Source organism: Solanum stenotomum, chromosome 8 (assembly GCF_019186545.1).
Source record: "Solanum stenotomum isolate F172 chromosome 8, ASM1918654v1, whole genome shotgun sequence".
Classification (NCBI taxonomy): Eukaryota; Viridiplantae; Streptophyta; class Magnoliopsida; order Solanales; family Solanaceae; genus Solanum; species Solanum stenotomum.
The window spans coordinates 27,016,937-27,029,158 of NC_064289.1; the positions used below are offsets into that span (position 1 = coordinate 27,016,937).

The following is a 12,222-nucleotide window of genomic DNA, read 5'->3' on the forward strand; positions in this document are numbered from 1 at the left end:
TATACAATATCAGTTATCATCTCAGGATCAATGTACAATTCCACATTCTCAATAATACACATGTATGACAAGTCAATGGTCCTCTCATGGAAAACCATACCGAAACTGTTAGTGTGCCGGATTGTGACACCCGATCCAAGTTGGTGTGTCGGAACGTGACACCCGTTCCAATATGTATGTCCGTACATGACATCCGATCTCAATTAGTGTGTCGGAACGTGACACCCGATCCATCCAACATGCCACAATCACAAACACAATATACATTCTCATAATCATATAATCAAGTGTTGATTCATGGCTTACAGTCAATCATTCATACTCATTTACATTAGGTGTGATCAATAGTGCAACATTTGTATACATACATGCATTACAATGAAGCAAATACTAACATACATCACACAAAATCCCTCCTAAGGCACTTGTATAATTCTTAAGAAAAAAAAAAACTAAAAACATTATATGCAATACTTTCGTTTTTTTTTTAAAAAGAAGACAGAGATCCTATTTATTTTTTCTTATTCTTTTGATAAATTTCACTATATTTTAATTTATTATTATTATTAAAAAGTGTCAATTACTACTCTCTTCATTCATTTCTATTATTTATTGTAAAAACTTAAATGTCTCAAAATTTATTATTCTACATATTCCTATTCTTTATTGTAAATTTCAAGACCTAAATATTTAACTCCAACCCTTTCATTCTCCAAGAAGAATGAAAAATTTATATATATATATATATATATATATATTATATAAAGCTAAAATATTAAAAAAATGGTTTGACACCTCTCTTTGGCCAATGATCCTTATTTTTTTATTTTTTTTTATTGTTGTAATTTTTACTATATTTCTATTTATAATTACTATTAAAAAAATGTGTCAATTACTATTCCCTTCATTAATATCTATTATTTATTTTAAGAGTTTTAAATACCTCAAATTTTACTACTCCACTTATTCCTATTATTTATTGTAAATTTAAAGACAAAAATATTTATCACTCAAATCTTTCATTTTCTCCCTAACGAATGAAAATTTATTAAAATAGAGTAGTCTAATGAAATATCATTTCAAATGGCTTGAAAAAAGTTAAACCATCCCTTTAACTCTCCTAATTATGAGATTTCTCTTTTTATCTAATTTTCAATAATCTAAAAAATATTTATATAATTAGTCAATTAGTCAATTAAAGAATAAGATAATTGCTCACTAAATAAATTTAAAAAATGGAAAGACGTAATTCTCCAAAAAAAATTCTAACATCCATTTATATTTATTACGTTTCATGATGAACCCATGATTAAAGTTGACACTAAAAAAATATTGCACTAGCCAAAAAAGTTGATTTTTTCCCTATTTTCTTATTTATTTTATTAGTTTATAAGAATAAACGTCACAATTATTATCATTTATTGTCCAAATTTCTCATATTCTTTATTGAAAATCAAAACTCATCCACATATTGATATATGAAATTATTGATATTCGCTTTTAACTTCTTCATCTTTATGTTGTGTTTGGATTACATAATTTATTCAGTTTCTATACAAAATTGATATTTGAGCTCTCTTGTGTATTTATTATTTCTAATTTTTAATGAAAATTTTACGAAATATTAATTTTTATGCCTTTCATATGAAAGTTTTGTGTAGATATATAACAAAAAGTTTAAGCTATTAATTTTATCAATTAAACAAATTGATATGCTCATATTTTAAAAAAGTAATTGTGAAAAAATTAAATTATAAGCAAAAAAAACTACATGAACTCTAAATTTATATAGTTAAATAAATATATAAACATAAATAGTATTATATAAAGGAAATTATTAGTGAAATAACATAAATAATTTAAAACACCTAAAAATGAGATAGCAACGTATATAAAATTGCGCATAAAGAAATATGTCTTTGTATTGTTCCAAGGAAAAATTATAATTCTCTTCTTATTTTTCTTGAAACTAATTTAATTCTATTGTTTTTTTTCTTTTATTGTTATTTTCTGTTTGATTTTTTCATATATATATATATATATATATATATTGGCATTGCAATTTCGTAATTTTTATATATCAATTAATATAGAAAAATATGACTGCGCGAAGCGCGATTTGGTTAACTAGTAGAATATTATACAACAATTGTTGATCTTGTGCAAAATACACCGTGAAAAATGTTGTAGATTAATATTGAAAGTTTAGGTAATGCAGAACTGTGCATGATAAACTTGCCTCACATGTTTTCAATGTATTTTTTTCTCCTAAAACACTTCTTATGATTACTTATCTAAATTGGATTAAATATCGTCCTAAAAATGATATTATTTTTGTGAATACTTATCGGAGTTGAATTAAATACTTCTTATGAGTACTTATCCAAATTGAATTAAATATAGTCCTAAAAATGACATTACTTTTGTGAATACTTATCCAAATTGAATTAAAATTCGTTTCAAGTAGTAAATTGTGAAATTTCAAAAAATATATTAATTCATTAAAAGTTATCTAATATATTTAATTTCATTTAAATTGAATTAAATTTCATTTCAAATAGTAAATGGTGAGAATTCAAAATATATATTAATTCATTAAAAGTTATCTAATATATTTCATAAATTTTAAAAGTTATCTAATATATTTCATAAACTAACTCTTTATTGAGTTCTAATAGATTTGGTTTAATTCATTAGATGTTTAATTCTTAAGTTTTCATAAGTTTATTTATCAAAATTCTTATAACTGAATTTATATTTTACTTTCATGCAGAAACATTTTATTAGTACCTCAATTTAATTTATTGTTTATTTGTTCATACTCACATATTAAATTAAATCAACATGATGATTTTATTGGGAATTAAAGGGAGGTATAGATCAAATTAAATTAGAAAATTGGGAAATGAAGTTACAAGGATGATGGTGATTATAAAGGTATTGCACATGTGTAGATGATTATCAAAATAATTATACATTACTCTAACTTTAAAGTTATGTGATAGCATATTACTTTTTGTTAGATAGCAAGACAACTAATGATATTGTGTTTCAAATATTCCTTCATTTTTAAATTACGTCTGCAATAATCATTAAAGTTGAGCTACATCTTTCTATTCAGTTCTTTGACTCAAAAATATAGCACAACTAAAATCTAATTATTATTGAGCATTTCATATTGATTATTCATTTGATTATATATATGAAATTTAGGTAATAATATATTAAATTGTGCAACTTTACGTTGATAGAAGTTGATGTTATTATATGAGTTTTTCCCCCTCTTACATTATTCTTGAATTTAAAGTTAGATTATATTTCAGTTGGTTTGTATCACTAAAATTGCCTATGAAATTAGAATCAAATGAGAGAATAAGGATATCAAATGACCATTGGGGAAGAACTCCACTTTGCAACTAAGGAGAAGAATCAATTTCATTTTGTGATTTTCCGCATGCTTCAGTGAGTGTATCTCAGATATCCCCACACTACCTCTATTATACATACGACGTTACACGAAGCAAGAGTGCATGATAAACCCAAAACAAAAACCCCATGGATCCGCAAAAGAAAGGATTGACTATGAGGCCAAAGAGTCTAATACCACTCCTGCAAGACTCTTGAACCAATCAAGCAAGACAGATTGAATGAAAGAAATAAGTTACTCCACAACTCGTCCAAATGGAAATGGACCTGCCACTATAGATTTGTCAACCCCTACCCCCCCCCCCTCTCTCTAGGGGACGGGGCAATAACAACACAAAAGTTTCATACAAAGGTGCCTTGAAGAAGAAAGTAACAAAAACCTCTTTCTCTTTGGGAGCAAAAAAGTAAACTACCTTAGTAAGCTAGCTTGCGGGATTCCTAGAAATGAGGCTTATCCTTAGCCTAATAAATGGTTTATCAAGAAGATTAATGGGTTATTTTAGTGAGCCGGATTTGATAAATGGTCCGGTATATTTATGTGTTTATTACCCCTCAAGGTTTAGGGGCATATTTCATCAAATGTATAACGGTAGAATTAGTTTTAACTGAAAACTCAAAGAGGATATGTTAAACTATTCCCATAAATAGCGGGGCAAATATCACCCCTTTTCATTTCATGAGACTGTACACAAAGGCCCTGTAGGAAGCCAACAAATCAAACAAGAACCTTCACAAAAAACCATCCTATACAAGGTTCCTGGCTGATCTCAAGAAATGTATCACTGAAGATTATCTAGTGGGATTGTCTAAGAACGCGTATCTAGATGTTCAATATCCTAACTCCTATAGTAACAAATACTACGCGCAGTAGCCAACCAACCTGAGTTGCCTTCAATAAGGTAGGATGCACAAAAACAGATGCCAGCCATTGACATAAAGGTTCCATTAGTCCAAAGCATGGAACCACCTCAAAAATCAAAATGATGTTCAATCCTCAAGATTTTACACGGGAACAAACCCTCCTGTTTCAAAGAAGAAAAAAGAGAGGAAGAGTCGTGTTGCAGTATTAGGAGCCTATTATATAGTCTAAATCCAAATACAAGCACACAAAAATAAGTGAGAAACAGAATCATTACCCTCTCACTGGTGTCAAAGCTCTTGTCTACCTCAGGCTAAAATCAATCAAATCCCAAGAAGATTCAGAATCATAATAATCATAGTCTTCATAATTCTTGTAACAAAAAGACAGCAATTTAGGTTGTGATTCAAATTGGAAAAAGCACTCAGGTAAATCACTAAATCTAGATGAAATTGAGAAGCGAAGGAACAAACCTCATCATACTTGCCAACATCAGCTGAATCTGCCTCATCATCCACCTATAGTTGCAACTGTCATTTACAGTATTCTAAAACTTGTACTTGAAAGTTAAGCATCTGAATGGAAGGGACCAAATGCATTCTTGCAAATGATAAACTTATTACTCGTCAAGCATGTCAGAAAAGAAACATTTCAAAAAATAAAGCCATATAAATATCCTAATAGGTTCAAGAGATATAAGATGTTATGTCATTTACAGTATCCGGAAACCTGTAATTTAAAGTTTTAAGCATCTTAACGGGGAATCAGAAAGATAGAAGCATTATCCACAAGGAACTTGTAATTTATCAAACAGATCACAGTACAATGCTTTTAAAAATTTGCAAGCAAAGGTAATGTAAGAGAGCAAATAAATACAGAAAAGAGCATTATGAGCTTTAGGTATAAAACTTCCACAGTTGAAGTAGCATTAAGCTCCTGATGCCTTCAGTAGATATAGGACTTGGTAATCTAGTTTCTCTGTGGAAATCTAAACGCAGAAATGTTCGCTTAGATGGTCATCTATGGCAAATGCTTATTCTTAAGAGAGGCTAGTATGTTTGCTCAAGAGACTAATACTATTGCAGATAGTGAGGAGTATGAAAAACAATTCTGGAATCCAAACTATTTTTACCCATGCATGATCAATATTGTATCTAATGTCATTAAGGAATCTATGTCCTCTGCTAGAGAATCTTGTTACTGGATAAGCAAGATTGTAACTTCATCATGTTTACTAGCTTTGAAACAGAAAAAGCATCATCTTCTTAACAGAACGAATCCTTCATTTCAGAAAACACAGGAAGTTCAATTAATGCTGAAATTTGTGAATCTTCAAATGACATTTATCCCTATATAGGAAATTTGAAAAAGGATGCCACACAATGCGGAACAAGGAAATGCATCACCAGCCAGCAGAGTCCATTTAGGAGCACAATATCTAAAGTGACAATCAATGATCATTCAAGGAATAAGCACTCTGCAGTAGAAGCAGAACAAAGAAATGTAACACGCAGATTACCCTCCATGGCATATCATTCTCCTCTCTGTGCAAAAGTTTCACATGTGCAAGATTAATTGTCTCGGCTTTCATGAAGTACAAAATCTTCTCCTGAAATTTTTTCAGTTCAATTACATTAATAAACACTTCAATGAACAAATGGGTGATGAAACATGATTAGCTAGCATTGTTTGATAAAAAAAATACAGCCAAAAGCTCAAATAGAAACAACTAAAAGTGCCAAACAAACCGGTACCTTACGTGTCATGTTTTTCCATGTCTCAAAACCTCTGTTATCTACTTCAAACTCATTTCCGTCAATGTTTTTCTTCACAAAATCCTCCCTGCAACACCAAACCTATGAGGCCATGACCACTTAAGACAGCATTTTTTCTTTATACACATAATACTAGCATATTAAACAAACAAAATAGATATCCACAACAGTGTTGTTCTTTAATGTAAAAATTTGGCACACACATTGAATATGTTGAAGGCAAAATACATAAACATGCAATTTAACTTGATTTGACATCTATATCCTCTAATTTTGGGTGTGCAGAAGTAGTACTTAAACACGTATACAATTTGCACAAATAAACACACACATCCTATATGGCAATTTGCGTGAAATATACCTGTCCTACAAGGCAATTCGTGTGAGATATGTCCGTCCTACATGACAATTAATTTGTATTATGTCATATAGGACACATGTATACTTGTTCAACTTTATATAAATTTAAATGTCTATTTGAACAAGTTAAGGGACATTGTTTATATATTATGCTTATATTAAACAAGCCTATACATTCAAATAAATAACTAAACAGAGAGATAAGAGGCAACTAACATGAAAATTCGAAAAGCCGATCTGGGTTGGTGAATAAGGGTCTTCTCCTTAACAATGTTTCTGCTCCTGGGTTGGCATTTCAATTTCTTTACATCCTTTCTGGGTTCACATTCATGCATGTCAGCCAACGCAATAGCCACTGAGATACCACACGTTTCACTGCAAATACACCCGCATTACACAAACAAATTTTTTACATAAATTATTGATCAGAAAGAGGGGAAAAGTAGTATACCATTTTTGAAAAGCACTGCCATCAGGACCACGATGTATTTGGATACCAAAAACCCTTTTCCTTGTTCTAGCTTGGTACATCATTGAATACTGGGTCTCTCTCTGTAAGTATTATTAACTTGGATTCTACAGGACAATTGAAAACGCCATTAATGGCTATTATAAGGACCCAAATTAAACTAACTTGCGCCTAAGGTTTAGGATAATGCCTTGATTGTTTGCTTAACGATTATGAAGTAATTAAGGGGTTGCAGGATAAGGTGGTCATTGAGGCATATTTTTGCGGGACAATGGTATGTTTTGGCTAAACTGCGCGGGCGGGGCTCAAAAAAAAGTTAAGTGAAGCGCCTTTTAGGAAAAGGGCAAATATTTCCCGCGATGAATCAAAGTGGGATCATACGTACTTATAAGGAAATGACACGTCAAAGTGAAGTCAGCGGCGTGTGGCTTTTGGGTTACAAGGGACCAAAATATAAAAGTGATACTACTAATTAATACTTCATCCGTTTCACAAAGAATTACCTGATTTGATTTGACACGAAGTTTAAGAAAATAAAGCATACTTTTGAATTTTGTGGTCCTAAATTAAAATTATGTCAAATGTACAAAATTATCCTTTAATCTTGTGGCCTTAAACATGCCACGTGAAAAGCTGAAATTAAAATGTTACCAAAAAAAGAAATAGGTCATTCTTTTTTAAACAGACTAAAAAGAAAAGAAAGTCATTCTTTTTTAAACGGAGGGAGCAATAATTTTATACAAATTTGATAGTGTTAAGAGTTAATTACATCGTATCCTACTCTTTTTCAAATTACGAAAATTCTTTAAATTTGGTGGAATTCAAATATATCCTAAAGCGTCCGATACATTTAATTGTTCATGTTATTATTAGGGATTTTAAAATTTTCAATTTAATTGTTCATGCATGTTATTGTTAGATTAGAAAATTAGTATTGCTAGATTTCATTGTTAGATTTAATTGGTTGAATTCTTATGTCTCTTGTGTTGTTCTTGAATCATGAAATTTGGTAATTTTTCGTCATGTTTGTTCTTAAATTCGTTCAAAATTGTTTGTGAGTTTAAGAATTTGTGTTTCAATTTTCTTTGGATAGGAAGATAGTTATGTTCATGTTTTTGCAAGAGCAGATTTCTTTTACATGGTGAAATTTCCTTTGGGTAAGATTGTAGTAGGTGCAAAAATTTTAGAAGCAAAGTTAAAATTTTCAACTTATACATTTGACTAATTTTGAGTGATCCGATAAAGAAAATAGAAAGTGAAATTTAGTCATTGAGTAAGAAGGGAAGTTATAAATTTATAATGCGTAAATATGAAATGAATTTTAAAAAACAAATGTAAAGTTTAGATCAAGATTGGTTCCTTAAATCTAGTATCACCTTTAAAATATCTTCATTTACTAAATTATAATTCCTATGTCTCCTCTAATTCATACTTTCTTATTAGTCATCCATCCAAACTAACTCTTAGAAATGAATAATATTATCAAGAATTAAATTAAAATTAAATATTTTATCCATTAATTTAGTGCTTCATATAATTTATAATTAATTACTATTAAATATTCAATGTATAATAACCATTAAATCATTAAATTTAATTAATTAACTATTAAATGATAAAATATTGTTTATTAAATAATAAAATTTAACTCATCAATACAAATAAAAACTAAGCAAAATTTATATGTCATTTAATTTATAACGAATATCTATATATTTTTGTAGATGGATTATCGTTTGTGGATGTGTCATAGAACTAATGAACTCGTGGGAACATGAAAGATGAATTTGTTGAAGGTGTTAGGGGATTTGTCAGTCATGCAATGTCACTCGACCCTTTTCAAAGATCATGGGTTAATTAAGTGTCCTTGTGAGCGATGCAATCGTATGAAGTTTTTTTTAGATCGAAAATAATGAAGGCTCATATCTATTGTAATGGATTTAAGCCTGGATATTTGGTGTGAACATATCATAGAGAATGATAATGTAATGTAAGAGTATATATATATATATACTCTTGTAGTATCATTGACTAATGAATAATTTCTAAACAAGTAACATTAATGATATCATAATATATATATATATATATATATATATATAGTATCATCGACTAATGAGTAATTTCTGAACAAGAAACTTTAATGATACCACAACAATATACATATACTCTTATTCTTATAATATCATTGACTAATGAGTAATTTTTGAACGAGAAACTTTAATGATACCACAACAATATACATATACTCTTATAGTATTATTGACTAATGATAATTTCTGAACGAGAAACCTTAATGATACCACAACAATATACATATACTCTTATAGTATTATTGACCAATGAGTAATTTTCGAACAAGAAACCTTAATGATACCACAACAATATACATATACTCTTATAATATTATTGACTAATGAGTTATTTATGTACAAGAAACCTTATTGATACAACAACAATATACATATACTAGTATCATTGACTAATGAGTAATTTCTAAACAAGAAACTTTAATGATACCAATACAGTGTGTATATATATATACATATATACAGATTAAGTATTTGTTAAGCGATATTATCAGCGTTAATGATATCAATTCAATATATGATACTAATTTTAAGTGAAAATTATTAGCCTTAATGAATGGGGGGTATGGACCCTTTTTTTTTTTTTTAGAGAATGAATATTTCTTGAATTACTTTGAATTGAGATATGAACATATAATTATTTTGAGTTTTATGACCCATTTATATAGTTTTTCCTTAGATTTTTTTTTTAAAGCTAAATCAAACGGGACCTAAATCGACCAAGCATTTCAAATTAGTTAATTTGTATTACCCATATTTTAATTTTAACCAAATAGGTGCTATCATTATGAAAAGGACCAAAATTATACCTTTATCTTTCCCATAAGACTCAAAATGATTCTTATCCTTTTATAGGAAGCACTAATAGTCCTCCTCATTTTTAAAAATGGTGCAGTTTTAATCTTCCAAACTTTTTACGTCAAGTTACACGTTTAGCTCCATTTGTCCATTCATTAAGACGATAAAGATTAATTATTGAGATCACCAAATGAACAAATTTTAAGTGGTAGGAATCCTACCGTACGATTCATGGTATTCACAATTAATACTCACCTCATATATTAGTTTGACTTATTAATTTATAAAAATACTAAATCATTATCGAAAAAATTAGGATATGGGTTATTAATTTATTGATTGTCAATTAACTGTTAATTTTTTTAAAAAAATAAACATCGAAACATAATCAAGTTAAGTGACAATGCAACAGAATGCAACATCCAAAATATTATATATTATAAAGTTAAATATATCATCAATATCCAAATTAAATATGCATATCCAGAAGTACAAATGAAAAGATTACGAAAAACCTAAGAATATGTATTATTAATATGTAACTATTGATCTAACAACGCAAAACATGTAAACTATCCAGAATTTCAGAAAGATACGTCTAAAATAAGAGCTTGTTATTATCGATTAAGCATAAAATTGTAATTTAATAATTATTATCAAATTATCTATTACTCGTTAAGAAAAATCATAAATCATTATAGAGTTAATAATTCACAAAAATAATTATAATCTAAACCATTAACGAATTGTAAATTCTTTTGAGCCGTGGATCTTTTGAAAATAATACTTTTATCTGAATGGTAGAGGTAAGATAAGAAAATGATCTTTTGAAAATAATATTTTTATCTGAGAAGGTAGAGGTAAGATGTGTCCACACTCTACCCTTTCATTATTCATTTCGAAAGCTATTATTTTTACGGAATAATAAATTTAACAAACCATTATCAATAAGTCAATAATATTTGTCAATTTGAGTTATTAACTATGATTGTGTTTAATTTTAAATAACCCTACCAAAAGATTGGAGACAACACCAATATAATTACTATATAAATAAATCTGCTCACCATAAATCATAATAATATGGAGATTATGAATAATGAAGAAATCTGCTCACAATATAATCACTTCTACCTCTGGAAAAGAGAAACTTGGTCATATCAATTTAATGCAATCACGCATATGAGCGACTTCCGTTAGTGATAGACGGAAAATATATGACAAACTAAAACTGCACCATTTTTACAAAGAAGAAGGATCATTAGTGATCTATATGAAAGGATAAGGATCATTTTGAGTCTTAAGGAAAAGATAAAGGACTATTTTGATCATTTTCTCGCGATCATTAATTCGCTCAATTCATCCGCGTTGCGAATAGATTGACAAATTTCATAATGGGAAATGTTAAATGGCTAGAAAATTTGGCCACAATTTGGCCAAAAAATTTTAAAAACTATAATAATTTTTAAATTTTAAAATAAACGGATGTTTTTTCCATTTTTTAGTTAAAAGTTATTAAAGTTAAAAGGGTAAAAATGTTTAAAAAGGTAAAATAACATAGATAAAATATCATTCTGACCAAATTTTCGGACCAATTTTTTTTTCCTTTCATAATTATGAGTTAAATTTAAGAATCATGAATATCGGCAGCAAAAACAACATGTGGTTAAAATTAATGATGACCATAAAATATGCACTTGATGGCAAGGACAACTAAAAGGCCTTTAACATGGAAATTACAATCTTCCATATCTTTGACATTATAAAAGTTGTAAAAAAAACGCAATAATTCTCATTACCAATGTTTTTGGTTGAGTCTAACAAATCTTTTTATTATGATTTATGATATGATATTCCTACCTGTTTACTCACTAGTGAAAGGAATCGGATTTGATCATTTAATTTTAGGCCATAAGTGAACCAAAAATTTGAATTATCTCAAACAATATGACTACTGACTGGCTTGTAACAACTAGTAAGGAAATAAAAAACAACAACATTAAATAGAATGTATATACTCGAATATTATCATATTCCAAACAATTAACATAATGTGGGTTATTTGCACTTTTGTCTCTAATCTTTAGTTTTTGCTCCTCAACATAACTAACATTTTTGGGACCATAAATATATAGTTTTGCATAGTAATATCGAACAAATTATGCCTCAATTTTTTAAAGAACTTATCCCCCCCTAGGCTAATTTTGCTTCATAGGGAAAAAAATTAAAGATGAACTCATAAATGGTACAATTAAATGACATAATATTGGAATTTGAGTCATTGTCTTGTCAATGAATCCAAATTTTCACCACACTTGCGGTGAAAATTTGGGGACAGTAGATGGACTAGATGTTTAGCCAAAGTTAACAGGACACCTACATACACTAAAGTAATAGTAGGGCAAGAATTCATGTACGTTGTGTTGAAGTTGCTGACAGTTATAT

The 12,222-nt window shown here is 28.8% G+C and overlaps 2 protein-coding genes across 2 annotated transcripts in view; both read right to left on the reverse strand.

Moving 5' to 3' along the window:
• LOC125872570 (CBL-interacting protein kinase 18-like) overlaps positions 1 to 12,222 on the reverse strand; it is a 504,282-nt gene that overhangs the window by 124,229 nt on the left and 367,831 nt on the right. The window lies entirely within an intron of this gene.
• LOC125872584 (high mobility group B protein 7) lies at positions 4,057 to 7,150 on the reverse strand. The gene is made up of 7 exons (XM_049553334.1): positions 6,872 to 7,150; positions 6,637 to 6,795; positions 6,040 to 6,127; positions 5,805 to 5,894; positions 4,759 to 4,803; positions 4,563 to 4,657; positions 4,057 to 4,448 (listed from the first exon to the last, which is right to left on the reverse strand). The coding sequence occupies exons 1-6, from the start codon at positions 6,952 to 6,954 to the stop codon at positions 4,589 to 4,591; spliced, it is 534 nt and encodes a 177-aa protein (XP_049409291.1). The 5' UTR covers positions 6,955 to 7,150; the 3' UTR covers positions 4,057 to 4,448; positions 4,563 to 4,588.

Bases quoted from the DNA above. Each gene is read 5' to 3' on its own strand.
- LOC125872584 (XM_049553334.1), bottom strand. From the start codon at position 6,954: ATGATGTACCAAGCTAGAACAAGGAAAAGGGTTTTTGGTATCCAAATA. The intron at 6,796-6,871 runs GTATACTACTTT...GTGTATTTGCAG, and splicing joins GGCAGTGCTTTTCAAAAATG to TGAAACGTGTGGTATCTCAG. The intron at 4,658-4,758 runs GTTTGTTCCTTC...TTTTGTTACAAG, and splicing joins ATGTTGGCAAGTATGATGAG to AATTATGAAGACTATGATTA.